At 35.1% G+C, this 24,595-nt stretch overlaps 1 protein-coding gene across 1 annotated transcript; it reads right to left on the bottom strand.

Moving 5' to 3' along the window:
* Positions 1 to 741: 741 nt before the first annotated feature.
* Positions 742 to 24,478, bottom strand: LOC110103074 (ubiquitin receptor RAD23b). Its single transcript, XM_020831628.2, has 12 exons — positions 24,283 to 24,478; positions 21,906 to 22,067; positions 18,360 to 18,401; positions 18,068 to 18,249; positions 17,678 to 17,855; positions 17,440 to 17,595; positions 17,299 to 17,358; positions 15,611 to 15,658; positions 15,348 to 15,454; positions 14,764 to 14,842; positions 14,566 to 14,681; positions 742 to 1,254 (listed from the first exon to the last, which is right to left on the bottom strand). The coding sequence occupies exons 1-11, from the start codon at positions 24,346 to 24,348 to the stop codon at positions 14,568 to 14,570; spliced, it is 1,194 nt and encodes a 397-aa protein (XP_020687287.1). The 5' UTR covers positions 24,349 to 24,478; the 3' UTR covers positions 742 to 1,254; positions 14,566 to 14,567.
* Positions 24,479 to 24,595: the final 117 nt, after the last annotated feature.

Here is a 24,595-nt window from a genome sequence, read left to right as displayed (position 1 = left end):
AGCAATGCCAAACGAAGTTTAAAACATGGCCTATTTTGAAATTTGACTTCTCCCTTTACTTTATAATTTTTATAAAGTTCCTTTCCCAGTTAATTAATTTGTAGAATACATAATATTCTCTCTCTCTCTCTCTCTCCATTGTTTTCTGACCTATAAGTCAACGCTTTTGGCTGATAGGTTGAAAATCAAGATAAAAAGTCAGCGTTCTCAGCTCTCAGGCTTTCAACTTGATTAATATGACATAAGCTTTCAAAAAAATTAATTAAAATAATCATAATAAAACGTGAATTTTTCCATTTTTTTATTTTGTAATTGGTTAATTAGATTAGAAAGTTTCAAAGAGTCCATATGTATGAATATTTCAGCATCAAATTAATAAATAAGTTACATAGAAATGGTCAGTCATAACTAAAATATAAAATTTTAAACAAAAAACCAAAATGAAATAATCAAAGGGTAAAAATGTTCATACAAAGTCTTCCATAAATATCTATTTTTTTTAATTAATAAGAGCATAATTATCATTATAATAATTTACTTCAAAAAACAATAAAAAAACTATCCCAAACAAAATCTTAATTTCATTGAAGAAACTTCTTTGAAGTAATTCAAGATTAACTTCATTATAGTATATAAAATTTGAATAAATAAATAAAATAAAAAATTAACATAATTCACTAAAAGTCATAGTTGTAAATATGACAAGCCATCAAATTACTTGATTTCAAAAAGAAGGGCACAGAGATCAAACAACAAAATAGATCATCACTCAGAATCAGTGGGCAAGAAATGCAGTTACATTCCAAGTAAAAGTCAGTTGAATTCCAGTATCCTCCTACAAATTTAGGCTTCATTTGGGACAGCTTTTTTGCCACTTCTGAAACCAAATTTTTATACTAAAAAGTTGTTTTAAGAAGCAATAAGAAAGCTGCCCCAAACGAAACCTTAATAGGGAAGGCAATCTATCTTCCAATGTAGCTAAACCATTGATTGGTCACATCAGAACAATTAAACTTAGTTCAGGTGCTTATAGAGTTTGAGAATATTTCTTAAAAAATTAAATAAATAACTTGTGACTGCTATATCTTAGTTCTTTGATTGGAGAAAAAAGGAAGAAATATAGAGTTGAAGATCCAGCAAAAGAAGTAAAGGCCAGAGAGGAAGAGTAAACTTGACCATCCCAAGCTTACAGAAGCTCTGAAGTTCAAGAGAGGAAAGACATTGAATGGTCACCAATTTGGAAATTAATTTTCCCTGGAAAAACAAAAGGAAATGGTATTATAATATTAGATCCATTATGAAATAACAATGCAAGAAACTGTATGGAGGAGGAAAAAATACAAAGATGTGGCTTTATATGTTATTAAATTGATATCAAACTTTCTATAAGAAAAAGGAAAAAAAAAAAAAACTGAATAACAAGATAAATCTGATGAGGATAAACTTGCAATCAGTCATGGCTTTGCATAAATAGATCTTCAGCTCAATGTGGCTGCTTCATCTCTGCAGAAATTATTACCTTATTGCTAATTTAATCTACACCATTGAGCTGTAACCAAGGGTGTAAGTGAGCCGAGCCCGCTTGCGAGCCGGCTTCGATTCGGCTCATTAACGAGCTCACAAGTCGAGCTTATCGAGCCACAAGTTCAAGCTTGAGCTTAAGCTCAAACCTGGCTCGGCTCGAAAGCTCGTTAAGTGGCTTGATTAAATTAAAATGCATTTAATAATTAATTTAATTGGGAAATTTACATACATACCACTTTATAACATCCTATTTACATATCTAACATCCAAAATTTTAATATTACATGCATACCACCCTATATTATTTTAATATCAAATACATCACTTATATTTCTTTACTATCACTCATATATTTCATTTCTACCACTCATATTTGATATGAAAATGAACTATGTGTGGTATGTATGTAATATTAAAGTTTTAGGTGTTAAATATGTAAATAGAATAGTATTAGGTGGTATGTATGTAAATCTCCCTTAATTTAAATTAGTATTATATAGTATATTTTAATAATTTTAAATTAATTCTATATTAAAATATAAAATTTCTTAAAAACTGATTTTTCTTAAAAAATTTAAAACAAAAAAATCAAGCTCAACGATCGAGTCGAGCTGGAGCTCAGTAACAACTAAATAAGCTTATAGTTTGATTAGATAGATACTCGGCTCGACTCATTTACACCCTTAGCTGAACAACAACAACAACATCAAGCCTTTATCCCACTACGTGGGGTCAGCTACATGAATCTTTTTTCTCTATTGTATCCTATTAAAGGTCAAATTCTCGTTTAAATCTAATAAAGAAAGGTCATTCCTAGTATTTCTAACCAGATCTTTTTAGGTCTGCCTCTACCTTTCTTAACATAAGTCAAATCTAATACCTCTACTCTCCTAACCAGGTCATTGGAAGGCCGCCGTTTTATGTGACCAAACCATCTAAGGCGACTCTCTCTAATCTTATCTTCTACTGGAGCTACTCCAACCTTTTCACGTATATACTCATTTCGTATCCTATCTCTAGGGGTAAAGCCACTCATCCACCTGAGCATCCTCATCTCTGCCACACTTAACTTAATATTATGCTTCTCTTTTAATGGCCAACATTCAGCACCATAAAGCATTGCAGACCTCACTACCATCTTTATAGAATTTTCCCTTAAGTTTGAGGGGTACTTTTTTATCACACAACAAGCCCGATGCATTCCTCCACTTCAACCATCCAACTTGAATTTTGCTGATAATATCCCCATCTATTTCACCATCACTCTGAACAATAGATCCAAGATATCTAAAACGTGTACTCTTATTAATAACTTGATCGCCCAAAGACACAATCCCCTCACTAGGTCTATTACTACTAAAATTACACTCCATATATTTCATTTTAGATCTACTCAAGCGAAAACCTTTAGTCTCTAATGTTGACCTCCATAATTTAAGTTTACTTTCAACTCCCTCTCTAGTCTTATCAACAAGAAGAATATCATCGGCAAAAAGCATACACCAAGGTTCATCCTCTTGCAAATGTCTAGTGAGAACATCCATTGACAAGCAAAAAGATACGAGCTTAAGGTTGATCCTGATGTAACCCAAACGAAATAGGAAAATACTTGGTCAACCACTTGTGTTTGAAAACAAGTTAATCGCTCCTGCCTACATATCTTTAATGAATTGAATATAGCATTATTAACTCCTTTCTTTTCAAGAACTCTCCATAGCACTTCTCTTTGAATTTATCAATGCTTTTTCTAAATCAAATAAATATCATATGTAATCCTCCTTATTTCTTTATATTTTTCCATAAAACCTCTTAATAAATATATGGCTTCCAGCCTTCCATAGTCACCTACCGACATGAATCCAAATGATTTGAGAAACATTAGCATCACGCCGCAACCTATGCTCCATAACTCGCTCCATAGTTTTAAAGTATGACACATTAACTTAATTCCTCTATAATTCGCACAATCTTGTGCATCACCTTTATTCTTAAAAATAGGAATTAACACACTCATTCTCCACTCATCTGGCATCTTTTTAGCCTTCAAAATAGTATTAAAAAGTTTAGTAAGCCAAGAAATACCTTTCATCCCCTTAGCATTTCCACACCTCTATTGGAAATATCATCAGGTTCAACAGCTTTCCACCTTCATTTTTTTTAAAGCCTATCTAATTTCGATTTTACTAATACGCCGATAAAAACAGAAAATCTTTATTTTCATTTAGGGTGCTAAGGTCACTATAGTCAATCTTATTTTCACAATTTTCATTAAAAAGTTTAGCAAAAATATCTCATCCACCTTTGTTGAATATCATCTTCAAAGAAAAGTATTTTTTATCTTCATCCTTAATACACTTCACTTGAACTAAATCCTTACTATTCCTATCTCTTTGTTTAGCCTAACTTATACAGATATCTTTCTCCCCCCTTTAGTATCTAATTATTATATAATCCCTAAAAGCTAAGGTCTTTGCATCGCATATTGCTTTCTTAGATCCTTACGAGCCTCTTTATATCTATCCCAATTATCATAATTTTTAAAATTAAACCATTTTTGTAACAAAATCTTTCTTATTCTTTATCTTTTCTTGCACATTTGGATTCCACCAACCAAACTATTTTTTACTATTAGGAGGCTTTTCCCTTTGGTACCCAAGCACATCTTTTGCAATATTCTTAATATCACTAGCCCACTTATCCCACATAATATTAGCATCCTCATGCACAGATATAAATCTTAAGATCTAAAAATCTTACTCTCAAAAAATATTTTTGTTAATATTGCTTTAAAATGCCCCATCTAATCATAGAATAATATCGTTTTACTTTATTTTTATTATCTGTCTCTTTATCTTAAAGTCCAAAAATAATAATCGATGTCTGAGTATATAAATTTTCACTCTATATAACTTTACAATCTTTGCAATCTAATCGATCTAATTTTCTTATAAGAAAATAATCAATCTGTTTGTACTATATCCATTTTTATAAAGTGAAGAGATGCTCATTTCTTTTCTAAATAATGTATTAGACAATTGAAAATCCTAAGCTAAACAAAAATCTAAAATGGTCTTGCCACCTTCGTTTGTTGTTCCAAAATCATAGCAACCATGAATGCTTTAAAATCATCTACCTCTCTACCAACATATCCATTTAAATCTCCTCCAATAAAAACTATTTCTTCTAGAGGTATCTTTTGTAATAAATCTTCTAAGTCATTCGAAAAATTTAATTTATAACTCATATCCAAACCTACTTGAGGAGCATAAGCACTTATAATATTAACAATCTTATCATCAACAACAATCTTTAAAGTTATAATTCTATCTCCAATCCAATTAATATTTATAATATTATACTTCAAATTCTTATCTATAATAACACCTACACCATTTCTAGTACGACTCCTACCCGAATACCAAAGTTTAAATCCTAAACTATCGATTTCCTTGGCCTTCTCTCCAACCCACTTAGTTTCCTGAATGCACAAAATATTTATCCTCCTATGAATCATAATATCTATTAATTCCATTAATTTTCCAGTAAGGGAACCTATATTCCAAGTTCCTATCCTAATTTTAATATTATGGACTAGCTTCTTTGCCCACATCCATCCTTGATGTGGGAACCCTTGCCTATTTAACACTGCACCCGGGTGCCAGTGCAGCGGCCCTTGCACACTTGAAACTGTATTCAGGCCATACAGCGCGTCACTTCCAGGGGACGCCCTAGCATTAACACAATTTCTTAAAGGATTCATGTCATTATTATTTGACAAGTTTTACGCTGGTTGTCGACTACCTAACGCAACCCTCCACTTTTCTCATCCAGGACTTGGGACCTGACAACGGTAGTGTTAGCTGAACTACTCCAAGGCAATATTGTATTTACACCTTCAATAAACTAAATATGTACACATACTCAACTACTGTTATAGTTCAACAAATTGGGAAGGAATACACATTGTATTTTCAGCTATAGTTCCCTAGTTCGTGAATTCCGCTAATGTTCCTTGTTACTGTTTCATTAACTCGATGTTTTAGCACAGCTTCCACGAATTCAACAGGCTAATTTATAAAAAAGAGCACGGTTGTAATTGAATTAAGCAGAAGAAGCATGTTTGAGAGAATTTAAAAATGAACAAATATGGTTAAACTACTTTTCCGATTAAAGGAATGTGTGAAAATGTCTAATGCTTTCTTACCGGGGCGGAACCCCTTTGTTACTAGGGGGCTTGCCCCCCTTAATTTTTTTTTTCATTATACTCTTATTTATGTAATTTTTAGTCTTTATTACAAGGATTTTTAGGTAATTGCCCCCCCCCTAAAAATGTTAAAATACTATGGTCTTTAGGCAATTGCCCCCAATATTATTAAATACATTGTGTAGATGTGTTATTGTTAGGGAATGATGAACCAAATACAAAGAGAAATAGTAAATACAAAGGTCAAACCCCGTCAGGGGGCGCTGCCCCCTTGGACCCCCGACATATATACGAACAGTTACTTATATATTTGCTCCCCCTGAAAATTATGACTGGTTCCGCCCCTGCTTTCTTAGAAGCATTAAAGTGTTCCATTTTTTTTTCTTTTATTTATAAATCGTTATCTACCGTTATACTGTCATTTTTGTACTCACCAATATTAAATTCATTAAATTTTGTGCATTTTTAAATTATTTTAAGTAATTTACTTTTATAATAAATTTTTTTAAAATTAAAGTCATTCTTTAATAACTTTTAATTTATTTACAATATATGTATCTTTTATTTTTAATTTATTTTGTGCACTATTTTCAGCCTTCTATTAAATGAGAAAATCGTTTTCCACGTTCTATTGAATGTAAAAAAATAAGACAATGTTAAACATTTTTCACGCTTTCCCTTAATCCGGAAAATAATTTTCTGTATTTGCACATTTTAAAATTATCTCAAGCATGTGTATTCTGCTTAATTCAGTCACAAACATGCTCCTTTTTATAAATTAGCCAAATTCAACATGGCATCGGAGTTTGTTGCTTTACAGTCTCTCCTCTTTTCTTTTCTCCTACCTTCTTTACCTTCTCTTCATCATCCATTATGGGCAACTCAGTTCTCTCTACTACCCCAACACCAAATACTGTTCTGAACAGTTTAGCCAAAGTTTCCATTCCTCCCTCCTTAAAATTGTCTCAAATATTAAAAACATTGTTCATATTCAACTTCTACTTGGTAATTACCCCGCTTGGAGTAACCGAATCTCCAAACTACACAAAGCAAATGGCTTTGCTAGCTATCTCAAAGGTACCCTGCCTGTCTACTCAAACACGATACTTCTTACACTAGCCAACTCAATTTAAATCTCCTTCGCAGTCTTCTCCACCATTTCTCCATCTATTTAACCATATATTCTAAACCTCGACTCCAGTTAAATTCCATTTGGACTACACTTGAACGCCGATTTTACTCTACCAATCTATCAAGTGTTGTTACATAGCTTAAAAATGAACTTCACTGACAGACTGTCTAGTCGATAAAGTTGTTGTAGCCAGTAGCTCTTTCAAAACAAAAGATGTCTGATGTGAAACAACCAACAGAATTGCAGTATTTTATTAAGAAATTTGTTTTAGCAATGAATTTATAAGGTTAACGTTTCACTAAGTTGGGCTTTTCAGTTTTCGTAGTTATTGACTTGCTTCTAGCATGCGGTTACACGATAGATTGACAGAGCGATTCAAGACAATAACAAGACAATAGCAAGACAAATATACAATTAACAATAATCCAGCAATTAACAAATAGAACTTTCACCTTCGAGTTTCCCTCTCGATCGCTTTTTGGTAGTAGGGTTAGCGGAGGATGAAGGTTAGCAAACCCAATGAAGTCACTGAAAGACAGAGGATGCTGGCGGTTTTGATCAACGGAGAGTTGGCCGGAGTTGAAGAGATGGGTGGTCGTCCGGCGATCTTCCACGATCCTGTGGGTTGTTGCTCTTCGTTGACGTCCGCCAAAGTGAAGAGAATACACTCCATGTATTCTTCGACGGTGCCTTTAGATCCAAATCCGAAATCGAAGAAAGGTGATTGAATGATGTCAATTTCCTCTAGAGAATTGTAAATGAATCCATGATCAACTTCCAGATCTACCATACATGGACATGGGAGGACTCTTTGTTGTGTGCCTTGGAGGGGAGGTCCGACGTTTGGTCTAGGCAGGATGAAGGAAGGGACGACTAGGGTTAGTGGAGGGGATTTGAGGTTTTAATTTCTCCTTTTGGAATTAATTATCCAAAGAGGGTAATTAATTAAAAGGAAATAATGGGATGGAGGGAAGAACTAGAATTCAAAATTTGAATTCAAAATTCAAATGAGAGCTAGGGCCTCATTAGGAAAAACCATGGTGATGCCCATTAATGGGGTCGGCGGCTTCATGAGGGGAGAGAGGGATTATGGAGAGATTTTGGGAGTTTCCAAATAGATATTTGTAGACTAGGAAAATAAATAAGAAATCCAATTTAATTTATTTTAAATCGGATTCATGACTAAATCTTTCTTTATTTTGATTTTTAAATAAGGAAAATATTTGAAATTCAAATTTGAATTTCAAATGACTTAAATCTCTCCCTTAATTGCTTGAGTTAATTTAGGAAGGGAGTTGTAATGATTGAAATCATCATAGATGAATGGGAGCAAGAGGGGAGGCCGGCGGCTAAGGGGAAGGGGGTGAGGGCGTCGGGTGTGAGGAGAGGGGTGGTGGGGTGGAACCGGCCGCCGGGTTGATGAGGTGGCCGGCGGCTTGTTGGGTGGAGGGGCGGCGAGTAATGGGGAATTAATGGGAGGGGTTGAGGCCGTCGGTTTGGGGAGAACGGGAGGGGATTGCCGGCGGTATAGAGGAAGAAGGAAGAGGAAGATGAAGACTAAAATAAAGAACCAAGAACTCACAAAGAGATCATAGAACCGCGAACCTTAAACTCCTCCAAAGATTGACGGGTATTGCTTTCACCCACCTAGGGTTTCTTCTCAAGAACTCACTAAGAGATTAAAGAAAGCTGAAATTTTCTTCATCATTAGCAAATAATACAAAGACTAGGCCTTCATATATAGGCTTACAAAGCACAAAATATAAAAGACACAAATGCCCTCAGGCTACAACATGACACAAATCCCTCATAGGGGTACAAGTGAAAAACTGAAAAATAAAATAAATGCACTAAAACACCATAAATAGATACTATGAATCGTAGCCGTCGATCTACGATCCCGCTGATGGTAAGTAAGTCGAAATGTCCGGTGGATGTCCTCATCAATGTCATTATGTACATTCTGAATTATCTCCCTCAAATTATCAAACATTCAAGATTGCAATCCGAACTAAGCTCACACCTATAAGCCTAGATGATCTTTATTCCCTTTTGTATAGTAAGGAAGTCAATCAAGCTACAGATGTTGTCAAAGAACTCACCATAACTTATTCATCTGCTACAGCAAAACCGCATTTGCTCTCGTCTCAACTCGTGGACATGTTCGTGGTCACTCTTCTTACTCTCAAGGTTGAAGTTGGTTCAACTTTGTCCCTGCTCCTTCCAGGGGTGGCAAACAACGCTTTGTTGGTGACTATCAAATTTGTGGGAAGTGTGAACATTTCACTTTCAATTGCTGACATCAATCTAACCTTCAATATTCACCATCACCTACCAACAACAATCTAGCTCTGCTTGTTGACTCTTCGTCTTTGCCCTCCTTGGTGCATGGATAGTCAAGCCACTGCTCATTTAACTCAATATCAACAATCTCTCCAGCATGCCACAACTTATTCAAGCTTCGATCAAGTCCTCGTCACAATGGCACTGCTCTGCCTATCATTCATTCCGAAAAAGAATTGTTTCCCACCACCATGTATGCATACTTTTCAAGGTCTCTGTCTTAATGGGTTGCATCCAATCTCTGCTCGCACTCCACTACTACAATCCTTGTTGCTTCAGTATCTGCACCTATCTCTGCTACGCTTTGGCATCGCCCTGTGGGTCATCCAATCCATTCTTCGGGTTACTGCAAAGTCTTTACCTCAATTATTTATTTCATCTTCTACTACTTTTGTAATTCTTGTGATCAAGCTAAGAGTCACATAATATCTTTTAATGAATCAAAATATTTATCATTCTCCTCTTGAACTTGTACATGTTGATATTTCGACCATCCCAGATAATTTCGCATAATGAGTTTCACTACTATATATTGTTTGTGGATGACTACTCCCGTTATACTTGTTTCTATCCAATAAAAAATAAATTAGAAGCTCCGCATAAATTTATTTATTTCAAATCCTTAGTCGAATAATAGAAATAAATCCATACAAACTCTTCGTACTAATGGGAGCGGTGAGTTTCTAAATCAAACACTTTAGTCATTCTTAACTAAGCACAGTATTCATCACCAATACGCGTGCCCTACACTCTCCAGCAAAATGGAATTGCTAAATGAAAACATAAACATCTACTTGATACCGTTCACACTTTGCTCATTGAATCGCGATTGCATGCATATTTCTGGGTTGATACTAGTATTATTGTTGTCTACCTAATTAATCGACTACCTTCTCCTACTACCTGTTCAATTTATCCATTTTAGCTCCTTTACAACATTTCCCTACATATCTTTGCTTTTTTTATTGGCGTTGCTATCCATGGCTTTGTCCTTGAGCTCCACACAAGCTGGCACCACAATCTGCTCTGAGCATTTTTCTTGGCCATGCCACCACAAAAATGGGCTACAAGTGGCACAATCCTGCTACAGGTCATATCATCGCCTATCAGCATGTCCAATTTGATGAATCCACACTCTCGCCGCCACCGTCCTTCTCTCCTCCGTTCCCAACTTCAGCAGCCTCTGAAATTCCTTGACATCCTATACCACCATAGATTCCCAATACTATAAATGTCTCAGCTCCTAGTTCCTTACCCTCTACCATAATTCCATCACTCGCATCCATACCAACTCCATATCTGTTTCTAATAATACAACTTCCTCTCACTCTACAAAATCTTCATCTTCGTCTGTCATCGTGCTACTTCGACATCCAAAACTTACACGGCTACAAACTGGTTGTCTTAAACCCAATCACATTCTCAATCTTAGCCACATACATTACAGTCCACTCCCACTTGTTACACCTCAGACATCAACATTATGAATGGTGTCAGGACACTGTCAATAGAATTTCATGCCCTCCAATCTGAAGGAACTTGGACTTTAGTTCCTCCTGCAATTCACAATGTCATACACAATGTCATACGTTGCAAATGGATATTCAAGATAAAAAAAATGCTAATAGTTCCATTGCCAGATATAAGGCACACTTAGTTACTCAAGGGTTTAAACAAAAACATGACATAAATTACCTTGAAACCTTTAGTCTTATCGCCAAATCCTCTACAATGGCAGCAAAACCTCTGTTTAAAATTGCACAATTAGAGGCGCGCCTTTGCGCAATTCCTTCAAAAAATGCCTCATAACCTACGCAATTCTGTGTCCTTAAGAGGCGTGCGCCTCACTGGGACTGAGGCGCGCCTCAGAGGCGCAATTGCGCAATTCCTGGTGAGGCGTACGCCTCTCTGGGATAGGGCCCACTCACTTAAAATGAGCCCTTTTCTCTCCTTTTACCCGATAGCCTTCAGCAAAGAGCAAACCCGACATTTCTCCCTCCCGCACGCTCCAGGTCGCTGCTCAGCACGCCGACGACCTCCTTCCCGCCGCTTCTCCCACCGGCGCCGCCTCTCTCCGGCGAAGTGGAAACTTCCGGCCGCCCTCTAGGAGTACTCCACATTGGATTTTAGGTATTTTTATTATGTTTAGGGATATATTTTTCAAGTTTAAGAAAAACTAGGGTTTGGAATTTTTTGATTTTTTTTAGTGTATTTGGTTTTTTGCTTTAGGAGACATTGTTAGAGGTAAAGAAAAGACGAATACGTCATTGTGGAGGGACCCTTCTTGGAAGTATAGTGTACAAGTTGACATTGGCGGCGGAGAGAAGAGCTATGTATGTTGGCACATCCACTAGTACTACACCACACACATCCACTAGCTCTGCAGCACAACAATCAAGTAAAGGTATTCCACAACTTCTTATATGCTATTACATTACATTTATGTCAAGTGAGCAATGAACATGAATACATGATAATGATCTTTTCTCTTAATGAACAGGGAAGAGAAAAGTGAGTCATGTTGAAGATGATGATGACATGGCATTCATAGATACAATTGGAGAAGAAGATTCACTTGAAGACCCATTTAGTGATGGGATATGATTTCATTTTATATGTTTTTTGTATTTTGGGAGTTTTGTTAAACTAATATTTTGTGATTTTGTACTTTGGGACATGATTTTATTGCATCTACTTTCTTATTTTCCACTATTGCTATTATTTTCCTGCTAAAACCCTTAATTTTTCATTTACGCAATTCTGTGTCCGTGAGGCTTACGCCTCAGACCGCCTCGAGGCTTACGCCTCGCCTCACGGACAAAAATATATATATATATATATATATATATATATATATATATATATATATGATCAAAATGATTCCCAATTATATTAAAAAAATATTTTGAGCCCCAAGTCTTTAAAAATTAATTAACATCTTTAAAGAATTGAGAGACCAAAATAGTCCTTTAGTATAGTTGGGGACCATTTTGATCTTTCTTTACATACACACACACTCAACTACTATAGTAGTTCAACATATAAATAATGAATACAAAAAATGTAGTTTCTGCTAAAATTCCCTAGTTCATGAATACCGTTACTGTTCCTTATTACTGTTTCATTAACTCGAAGGTTCACCACAGCTTCTAAGAATTTGACAAAATCATGTATAAAAAAATTCAATTTTCCCAAAACAAAAACCTAAATTAAAGCAAATCAAATGATTTTTAAATATTAGAAACAGAAACCAAATCAATATCCTCAGTTTTTCGAGATTTTTAGTTTTAAGCGTTATTCTAACCAACTCCTCATATAGTTAAAACTCAGCAAAAAACTAATAATTTGACATTTTCAACAATAAACATGAAGCTGAATAAGCATCAAAAGGTCAGCTAGGCTGCATTCCAGAATATCCCAAGCAGAACAGAACTAGGACAGAACTAGGGTGAAACGAAACCAAGAGAAACAAGCTAGCAAGGCAACAAGATCTAGCAACGAAAAAAAAAAACCAATACAACAAACTATGGCATCTTGATCTCGAGCTGAGCCAACCCTAGCTCAAGATCCATTCAAATCATTTAGTCTGATCTCAAAGGGAGGCCACCTACGCTGCATTCAAGAGTATCCCAAGCAGAACAGAACTAGTGTGAAACAGAAACGAGAAACAAGCTCGCAGTGCAACAAGGTCTAGCAATGAAAAAACAATACAATGAAGTATGGCTGCTTGATCTCAAGATGAGCTGACCCTAGCTCAAGATCCATTCAAATCATTTAGTCTGATCTCAAACATAGCAAAGTGTTGTTATAACCTGATTTGATCCAATCTCGATTTGAACTGATGATTTGTTAACTCCAACTGAAGACAAAAAACTGATCCATTTTTTATTGATTTTCAATCCCCTAAACCAAATTCTTAGTTTGACATTCATGCATAAGCCCATACTTATATAGACAAGTGCATAGATGCAAATATAGATTAACAAATATGTAAGTGCATACAAGAATATTAGTATAAATTTAGACTTAAGCTTGACTCAATTTAAGTTAGATACAAGCCAAGCTTGGCTCATTAGTAGGCTTGGTAACTACAATCCAAGTCAATATCGAAGTCAATTTGTGAACTGCCATTAATTTTTTTAGCCTAATTCACATTTCCCTAATGGCCTGGCAAAACTAATCTAACAGATAAAAGGTCGATAATACAAGTAGAGAGAAGATAAGAACAATGAATCATTTTAAGAAAAAATAACCAGAGCATGCTGCATGATGAGCTAACATTGGAAAACCTCAACATAAAAAGTAAGAGGAGAGTGACACGTCCCGCAGGACACCATTTCTCACCCTCTCCCTTTCTCTGAAAATCCTCCAACAAGGGTATTTTTTTCCAAGGAAATATTTGAATGTTGAAGTGGAATTAAAACTAAGGATGGAATTTAAACAGCTTAAGGGATCAAGTATCTAACAGAGATAGGAAACCACTCTCAAGGCCCAAGGCACCATTGACAGTAAGGTGGGCCATACAAAGGGGCAAAAATAGAACTTCATAAACTTACAAATAATGAGTCCCAACTAGGAGTGTAAGTGAGCCGAGCTAGCTCACGAGCCAAGCTTATTGAGCTCACGAGTCGAGCTAGAGCTCAAACTCGAGCTCGTTTAGTAAACGAGCTCGATGAGGCTCGGCTCGTGAGCTCGCAATCCGGCTAAAATTACTATTTGAATTTTTTTCAATTATTAAAAATTTTATTACATTTAAAAGTTATTAAAAAATTAAGTTCAAATTTTAAATGCTGCACGGTTTTCCGCCTATTTTACTTAATAAAATAAGTATAAAATGTCAATGTTAATAAATGTCATTAAATGCTTGTAGCTTTACTTATTATCAAAAAGGAATGTTTTAAATGTTGCCGGCAATCATCTTAAAATATTAATATTTTATTCACCATAGTATATGCTTTGAGATTTGCAAATTTAAAAAGTTTTCAGGCGGACTGGGCTTTCTTTGAGATGGCAGCTATGGGAAAACTGGGCGGGAAAATCTGTGCAAAAACCGGGCAGAAAAATTAAAATAGGCGGGTGCAAAACCGGCGCAGGCAAGAAATCGAGCGACTCGATGAGCTTGGTACAATGTCGCGAGTCGAGCACGCGACACCCCTAGTCCCAACATCAGCAATCTCTAAAATTATGCCTTATATAAATCATAATAAAACAATGCCCAGCTAAAAAGGAAATTAAAAAAAAATCCACTACACCAATTTCCAAATGAAAGAGCAGTGAACCAAAAGAAGTAGAGGACTGAGCTTTTATTAATACGTGAGGAATTATTTCATTAGAATAAGGTCCAGAAAGAATAAACACATACCTTCAATCTTCTTCACCTGTATGCTCTAATAGATAATTTGCAGCCAACTCCTCATTCCTGTCACAAGCTAAGAACGCCTCTATCACACGTGCCCGATCAAATCCCATTGCCTCCAGCTATGAAGAGATCCATCGCATCACATTAATGTAAAAACTACGAGAACAAACATAATTATACATGAAGGTGTAAGATACTTACCCGAGCAATGGCAATCTGCTCTTCAGCTGTCACACTAATGGCATGTGGCATCTCCTCCTCTTCTTGACCAAAGATATCACTGGAATATAAAGAGGAGGGAAAAAACCAGTAAAGAAGTATCTGACAAGGCATGGATATTCCACGTACATTTGAGTGAAAAGATGTATAAATTTCTATAATTGCAGGGCATTTAAAATACATTACAAGAATAAGTAAAGAATTCCTTAAGCTTCTCCATTTGAATATCAAAACAGTTATGATTATCCCCAAATAGTTAAATTCCAGAGGATTCAAACCCTCGCCTCCTCTTTGGAGCGGCGGGAGAATCACCAATTGAGCCATTCTCTAATAGTGACCCCAACTAGCTAAAACAAGAGTGATTGTGTTGATGAAAATAACAAATATTTTTTTATAGCTCAGCATCGTCATTGGAGTTAATGAAATAAATGAGTTGGAAGAAATGCCCTCTGATTACATGAGACAATGCAACCAGTGTTCAAGATTCCTATCATATAGTAAGCTAATCCCAACTTTCAAATTACTTCATAAAACAAATAGTTTTACAAGCTGATGGAAAACGTTACCCTTCAAGGCCCTCATGTTCATTAATTAACTGAAGAAACTCATAATGATGCTCCTGGATACGTCTAAGGAGTTGAGGGTTCTGCTTGCTTAGTTCTTGAAGCATTGGCTACAAAATAGAAATCTGCAATATAAGTCTTTGAGAAAATTTTCAATTTTAGTTTTCAAAGAATGTCAAGCGGTGAAAGGAAGGAGGGATGACGAGTGGATGGGTAAATGAACAGATGTAGGGTGTGTTTATTGTCTCAGAGGAGAGTTCTCAAACCTGCAAGATTTGTGGATTTGCTTGGACCATCGCCCGCAATGCCTGGAACTGTAGAGGAAAATAAAATTTAGAAGTCCCAACTAAATAAAATAAAATTAAACATATGTGAGGAAACAGTTATTTAATATGCTAGCAAACTGCATCACTTCCACTTGGTTGAAACTAAAAAAAAAATAAAATAAAAATAAAATAAAAAAAGAAATGAAAAGAACACTGTAGGACATGTGACCACGATCAACGGAAGGGGTTGCAATGCTGGACATGAGTGATGATCATCAGAAGGGCCCTGGTGGTGGAGGCAGTTGCTACGGTGGATAAACGAACACGATCTAAGAATGGGATGCGGGATTGACAATACCAAAGACAGGGAAAAACACGAAGTAGCTCTGATCGTGTGAGTGGCGTAATTCAAATTTGCACAAATCAGACAAATTCAGAATAAGAGAAAAATAGTCTAATAAAATAATTTTAAATCGAAAAAATTTTACTTTGAATATCTTTTTCTCCAAACCAAACACCTAAAACTTAGAACCCCTCACACATTTTTTACTTAACATCCAAAATAAATAGCCCCTTAATAGAAAGGGCTTACACTCGAAATAGAAGTTCAGATCACTTGACAAATACAAAGAGATGATATACAATGCCAGCTAAAAAGAGCCATAAGCAAAGAAAAACTTGTAATACACCCTTCCAAGCCACCTGCTTGATTAGATGATAAGCACTACCGACATAGCATGCAAACTTTCATCATGCAATAGAAAAAAGTAAGGGAATATGAAAACTATTATACTAAAAACAGATAAAATTCAACCTATAAAATAGTGTACATCACCCGAAAATTCAAGCAAACCAAACTGCTTCAAAATTGCATGGGCAATCAAATTGAAAAAGTGACAAGGCCAAGATCGTTATACACACTACAACTACAAGTATGACAGAAGAAAGAGCTCAAATTGCCATAGTAAAGAAGAGAAATAAGACTAACTACAAGTTGGGAAAGAGATAAGACCTAAGAATCCATAAACATGCTCACATATCGCCAACCAATGAACCATGATGAACCCACATAACATCAAAGAACGGAAAAAATAAAGGCCAAATGAAAGAGCTTGCAATACATAACATCGGATTAATCATTTACTCGTGCCCAGCTCATGAGTTAACTCCTGAAAAGGCCCGTATATCCAGGAAACATGAAGTTAAGTTTACTTCATAAAAAAATAGACAGACATATAAGAAGTATCATTCTGATCAAAATCATCACATCAATGCAATGTGGAACTGTGTATCTTTGCATAGATACTTTAACGGCTCATCAATAAATGAAATTGCAGAGAAAAATCATTTCGATCCCATCAACTTTTTACTACAATGCAGCATAAGATTTTTTTTTTTCCAGAGAACAAATTGTTGATTTCAAAAGTGGGCTGAAAAGGACAAATTTCTTAACTAGGCTGACACTCAAGCGCTAAAATCCAGTTTACAAGCATATTTATCCTAGTTATTTAGATCTAAAGGAGCCTTATGACACCAAGAGATAATTTCCTTCAAGGAAAATAATCAGTACTACAAAGAACTGGAAGGTATAATAGGAGTTAATGACGGTTAAAAATGTAGTCAGACTAGCAACTTTTGTTTATACATATAAAAAATAAATTAAAAGCATAATTAGAGGATCGAATTACCTGTTGATTGTTCCTCAAGAAATCAAGAGACCCAGCACCTTCACCTAATCCTGGGTTGCCCTATTGAAACTAAAACTATCATTGTTTGACTAATAAGATTGACCAAGTATGAAATTTGTTAAATAAAAAATGGAAATTTACCTGTGGAAACATGTCTAAAGGAGCTGAATTCGGTAACCCAGATGAAGGTAGTGTCCCTGTCGCAGCTGGTTCACCCAAGTTCGTACTCTGGTCAGAAGCTTGACTTGAAGGGAAATGGGCTACTGGGACAGCAACTTCAGCTGATGGAGGAATGCCCTGGGAAAAAAGAAAATTTCTGCAAATTCATAGAGCATTCCGGCCGCATCTTCACATTGAATGAAAAATAAACATCACATACAGAGTATAAATAATCAACGGCACGCTCTGGGTTGTTGTAAGCAGCACGAAGTGCACGTAAAACTGTATCCCTGTCCCAGTTTCCACCACCCATTTCTAGCAACTGCTGGACAGTAGATTCAATATTACTCCCTGCTACCAAATTTGAAGCTGCTTGATCATAAGCATCAGCTGTTGGCCTGACATCAAGAAGAATAAGTTTATCAGCTTTAACGGTCAGTTCCACAACATAAAATGCCAATATGATTGAACATGTCAACATGAACAAATAATCGGAAAACTCATAGAAGGTGGCTAAATAGTCGACGAAAACAAAGGAAAAAGAGAGAGAGAGAGAGAATAGCAACTCACACAAAGGAAAAAGAGAGAGAGAGAGAGAATAGCAACTCACACAACTAATGACCGGGACTCCGCAGCAGGAGTATGGGTAGGACTTGGAGTAGCAGCTAAAAGCTGTTGAGGAGGTGGCGCGGACACTTGAGGTTGTTGAGGTGGTGGCGCGGACACTTGAGGTTGTTGAGATGGTGGTGCGGACACTGGAGGTTGTTGAGGTGGTGGAGCAGTTGTTGAAGGCTATTCATACATAAAAGTTAGTAACCTAATCATAGCATTAGGATGCCAGCAGTAAAATTCAGCCATGACAGCCAAAAGCCAAAAACCAAAAAACTAGTAAATTAGTGTACCTGAATGGTAGATGATCCTCCTGTTGTGCTACCTGTTTTGCTCTGGAAAACAAGGCACGACGTCAAAACAAATTAATGAAAGGGTACGTTAAACATACAATGAGATAATTTAAAAAAAATGGTTTAGAGGGAAGAAAACACATTTTCATATTAATGTGCAATGAGCTAGATAACAAATAAGAATAAAACATCATAAAAAGCCAAACTTCATCCAATCGTTTAAGGAAAAGATGCCATCAAATAAATAAATGATAAGTTTACCATAAACAAAATTACTAAAAGTTGGTGGCAATACAATTCTTCAAAAAAACGAAGGAAAAAGTATGATTGCAATACAATTTCAATAATACAAACATACATGAAAATAATTGTTGGAGAACTGCAAATTTTGCTTGCGATCAGCATTAAGAAACTAACAAGGAAAAGTAAGATTTGTTTTGCATTAAATTAGGATACTAAATATAAATGAAATACTTTCAATTCAAGCATCTTAAAGAATCACAAGTCCTACGATCATGAAAAAAATATCGATTGAAAATTCTAATTTAATGAATATAAAAGACCAAGCAGTGGATCCACTTGAGTTGAAACAAAAATGAAATAATTCTTTCACTTAAAATAGACAAATGTATCCAAAATGAGACCACTAAATATTTGTTTTTTAAGGCATTAAAGAATCTTATAGTAAGCCCCAAGGGATCACCCATCCATCCAACACATAACAAATATAAATCATGGTTCATAATCTTTTTTTTTTTTTTTTGGGTGGCAACAAGACAAAACTATCATAAATAGAAGTTAGATTGGTTAGATAAATAAAAAACCACTTTCGATTGCCTATTAATTCAAGTTGGTGATTTCATGAGAGAGATGGCATTTATTTCATAATTCCACAGTTCTACGCCTAATAGGAGGCATTTGGATTATATCAGAAAAAGGAGGGCAATCATTATTGCAGGGCCCAGTTGAATCAGCTTATCATAAGCTAGCCCTCCTAAAAGAGAGTAGAAGAAATCTGGCATCTAACTTGAGTTAAACCAATTAAGGAACTAACTTAACCCCTGTCCACCTCAGGCCACAGAGCTGAACCTCACCCACTGATGTTACAAAGAAGTGTTAGAACTAACAAGCTTCTTCATTTGAGACAAGTGCAGAGGAAAATAAACACAGAATCCATATAATATGGATTAAGCACAAATCATTGAAATAAAGAGAATGATCATTTAACTAACATTACACAAATAGCATAATCAACACAAACCTATCTGCAGTGAAACCATTTTAGGAAAAAAAAAACATTATGTTCATTTCCCATAAAAACAACATATTCCTTCCTTCATATAGTAGATGGTAAAAAAACAAGTTCATATTTGTGAAGTCAGCCTGCTATTTATTTGCCATGAGAGCAGAACTTGGTTATGCTATAAAACATGCAGTGGTAGTCAGACAACTTGAAAAAGCAAAATCAGAAAGCACCTATCATGAGAAAAAAATGAGATTATGATATTAATTGGCATTATGATGCTAACTGAAGCATCAATCATAGAAGCAAAGTTATAAGAAATGGCAAAATTTATAGCCATAATAATAAAGAAAAAACCATAACATGCAAAAGGGGATGATTAACTTAAGCTGACACAGAGCAAATCACATTAATCAAATGTAACATAAGCATTATTTAAACTTAAACAAAATCCATTGAAAGGAAATTCATAGATAGGAGTACCTACAAACTGGAAAAAATATCCTGAGAGATTCTAGAGTTATGAGGTCACTGATTTAATCTGAGATGGTGGATCAATGTTACCAAATGATGAGAAGCCATGCAAAATGCTACTATAAGTTGGGCAGTTATATAGTTATAAAGCAACAGTCTCACCATCACCCTTCCTGGTTTCGCACAAAGTTACCCGGGAATGTGGAACTACTTGATACCAACATGTGAGACATAGCATTCTCAACAAAAAATAAAGAGTAGATACCTTAGTGATACATCATAAATTTCATAGAAACTAATGAATCGTTGAAATATGAGTGAATCTAATAAAAGTTTTGATTTGTCAAACCCCGAAACTACATGCATTATCACTTAAAAAGTATGGCTAGGCAACCATATTGGGATAAAACAACCATAAATATAAGCATAAAATATATTGACACATTTCTTTGGCTTTCATATCCATAAAATTATTCATCGTTAAGGCTCAGGTGCCTTTCAAACTTAAAATATTGCAATACCAAAAACTGAATATATGGAGTGTAATTTTAGTAATAATAGTTCTAGTGAGGGGATTGTGACTTTGCACGATCAAGTCATTAATAAGTACATGTTTTAAATATCTTGGATCTATTGTTCAAAGTGATGGTGCAATAGATGGGGATATTATTAGTAAAATTCAAGTTGGATGATTGAAGTTGATGCATCGGGCCTATTGTGTTATAGAAAAGTACCCCTCAAACTTAAAAGGAAAATTATATAAGATGATTGAGACTTGCAATGCTTTAAGGCGTAGAATGTTTACCATTAAAAGAGAAGCATAAGATTAATAAGTGTTATAGAGATGAAAATGCTCAAGTAAATGAGTGGCTTCACTCGAAATGAGTATGTAATTGAAAGGGTTGGAGTAGCTCTAGTGGCAAATGAAATTAGAGAGAGTCACCTTAGATGGTTTGGACACATAAAATGCCGGCCTTGCGATGACCCGGTTAGGAGAGTGGATGTATTGAATTTGGTCTATGTTAAAAAAGGTAGAAGTAGACCTAAAAAGGCTTGGCTAGAAAATATTAGAATTATTTTTTTATTAAATTTTAAATGAGAATTTGACTCTTAACAAGACACAATGGAGAAAAAACATTCATGTAGCCAACCCACATAGTGAGATAAAGGCTTGTTGTTGTTGTTAGAAAGGCTTCGGATAAGTTATAATGGTAAATTACATTAAAGTACCACAAAATGCAACAATAGAACTATCTAAATGTTCTGTTTTGAATTAAATGGATACAGGTGTATATATTATAGGATCTGTAAATAATGCTATCTGAAAAAACATCGCCATGTAAGTTTTGAAAACAACTGCTGGTATTACACATGAAAAAAAAAAAAACAATGCATTTGTTTCATAAATGACAAAGATGACATGGGGAAAAAAGGTAGCATGCATCAATGATTGGAGCATAAGAAATGCTATGCCAGAAGATATACCTGACTACCATAAATACTCACTTTCTTTATAGAAATAGAAAAATATTCAACTTGAATGCTTGACAGAATGAGAGTTATATATCACAAAGAAGAACAAAATATTTTGCTATAATCAACACAATAGCGAACCTATTACCCCAATAATACAAAGCCAAATTAGTTTCCTCTACCGAAAAAAAAAACATAATAAATCATAAATAAACTGAGGATATGAATAATTACAAAGCACATCAAATGAAAAAGAAAAAAGTTGTTTATATAAAATTCATATGGATGAATCTCAAATTTTAATTATAGCAAATAAAACAATCTTGCTGAGATGATATAGAAGTATGATAAATTACCTTGCTTAGCATGACAACAAGAAAGCCATCTTCACTAACTTTGTTCTCTTCAAGACTGCTTTCATCTTTCAATACCTTTCCATTGTGAATCAACAATTGTTGTCCCCATGGATAGCTATCCTTCCCTTGAACTTCTTCGATATTCTTTTTGACAGCCATAATCTATCAGAGAGAGAGAGAGAGAGAGTCATTAGAAGAGTTTCAAGAAGTAGCCCATTGCAAGGCATCAAAATGACCTTCGACACAACAAACATCGATTCAAAAACATGATCATAAAAAGCAAATACAACCAATGTTATAAGGTAGAACCTATGATGCACCGACACTTCTCCTCAAAGAGGCGTGCAGTGTCCGACACCGTGTCCGACACGACACTCGTCCGACACTCCTCCGACACGTGTCGGACACGCCGAAAACGTGTCCGATTAAAAAATATTAAAAACAAATTGGACACGCGTGTCCGACACGCGTATCTTAAAAATTTTATAATTTTTTAAAAATATAATTTTTTATATTTGGCGAGATTTAAACTAAATTTCTTATTTCATATCCACAACACCAAATCAACGTTTACATTTAATACCCATTCATCGAATATTCTCATTTTCATTTCTCTTTGGCAGTGAAGGTATTTACATCTCCTCTCTTTTTCCACAATTACAAATCTTTCTCTTGTTGAACCAGAGTTGAAAATAGTGATATTTAATGATGATGATATTGAAGGCCAAAAACAAACCTCTAAAGCTAATCCTAGTAGTTAAAGCTTGAATGCTTGATGTTGTAGTAAGTGATTATTTGATTATATTTTTGTGGTTGTACTAAATATTTTATATTATAAGCTAGACAAATTATCATGTCATTCATTTATTATTATTTGTCATTTCTAATATGATATTACATTAATATATATACACTATATAAAAAAATGTATTGTCGTGTCCGCGCCGTGCCCGTGTCCTATATTTTCAAAAAAAACCGTGTCTGTGTCGTGTCGTGTCCGTGTCGCCGTGTCTGTGTCCGTGCATCATAGGGTAGAACATAGTTAAACGCCCATTAGTAGTCGAAGCCATTTGGATCACAATAAGTTGATGTAATGTTACAAGTGGCTATACATTGCATACAAACCAACTAAGGCTGAGCTTAGTAAGGCTATGAGAAGCTTTACGAAATAAAATTCGCTAAACTTGTCTGGCTGGATGAACTGCTCTGCATGCTCATTCTACAAGGACGTGAAATGGTAAAGGGCATGCATCTTGATAGAGGTAAATTGTGAATTTCTAACACAAACCAATATTGTGGTATGGAAGGTTTTCTAAAAGCAACACATTACGACTTTAGCTATCAAAGACTTGTTTCCTAAAAAAGCATACCTTAAATAAAGATTATTTTGTATTTTATTACCTTGAATGTGAATTGAATTTATTCATTAAATCAAACATTATAATGTGAATGATGCATGAATGCATATTCATCACAAAATCATTGCTTTATCAAAATCATTAACGCAATTGCAGCAAGAAAAAAATAAGAAAATAAAAACAGAGCCAAGTCCTATGCATTGCAACCCAATATCCTTGCTGATCATTAATGAGATGCCAACATATGGTAATATATCTTCAAATTTTACTTATTGTATACTATCTCAGCTAAAAACTTTTAATGATATCAAAATCTGAAAAAAAAAAAAAAAATCATCCTGCTAAATTATGAATCATGATGAGAGTCCCTACTGCCGACATTAAATTCCAAAAGACCACGCAAAGTTGTCCACAAACATTCCAACCTGAAGAATTTTCAATCCTCTCACCCTATTACCAACCACTGACAGACAATTTCACAGTACAACCATTTAACACCTGGAATTTAGCCAATTAAAATCATTCCTAAAATCTTATTGCACCCGAAACAAAGTTAAATTACATTAACGGTCACTCCCTCTATCCCGCAAAAACGTAAGTTCTCACAATTTCACTATTCATCAAATAAAAACAAAAAACTTATTACCAAGAATCCTTCCAACACTTAAACTGCATCACAGAAAGTCGTCATCTTACAAAGGCCTCGTGCAAGTTGAATTCATATTGCTTGCTAGAAAATTCAAGCCTTTCCTTTTCAGAATGAAAAAATGGCAATCGCTTGAAGTAAGGAATATATAAAAGACATAATACAGAGCTGGACGTGGCAAACCGAACACAAGAACAACAATAACTCCAAAAACTACATCACGAAAGATCAATTTATTTCCAAAAAAACACGTATGTTCTCCCATCAACCCCTTCCATAACAACGCAAAACAAAGCCATTAAATGAAGCCTTTTTACGATCAGAAATAGTCCACAAATAACATAGAAAGATATGTAGAGATATAGAGCAGTACCGTATCATTAGGATGAACCTGGATCTCGAAGTGACTCCCCCTTAGCGTCTTCACCGTTAGCTTCATCTCTGCCGGGAAGTGTGGGAGAAAAGTCGGGGACGAGAAACCCTAGCTACGTTGAAAGGAACCCAGAAAGCATATGCCGAAAGGAGAAAGCAGCGGTTTAGGGCCGGATCCGCTTGTCGGATATATTTCGGGTTTTAATTATTATAATTAAAAAATATTATAATTAATTTTATCTCAATTATTCAAAATATACATAATAATTTCTCATTATTTATTTATTTTTATTATTATTAATTGAGAAGTTAAA

This window comes from Dendrobium catenatum, unplaced genomic scaffold (genome assembly GCF_001605985.2).
Source record: "Dendrobium catenatum unplaced genomic scaffold, ASM160598v2 fragScaff_scaffold_1024, whole genome shotgun sequence".
Taxonomy (NCBI): domain Eukaryota; kingdom Viridiplantae; phylum Streptophyta; class Magnoliopsida; order Asparagales; family Orchidaceae; genus Dendrobium; species Dendrobium catenatum.
This window is presented reverse-complemented; position numbering and strand designations above follow the sequence as displayed.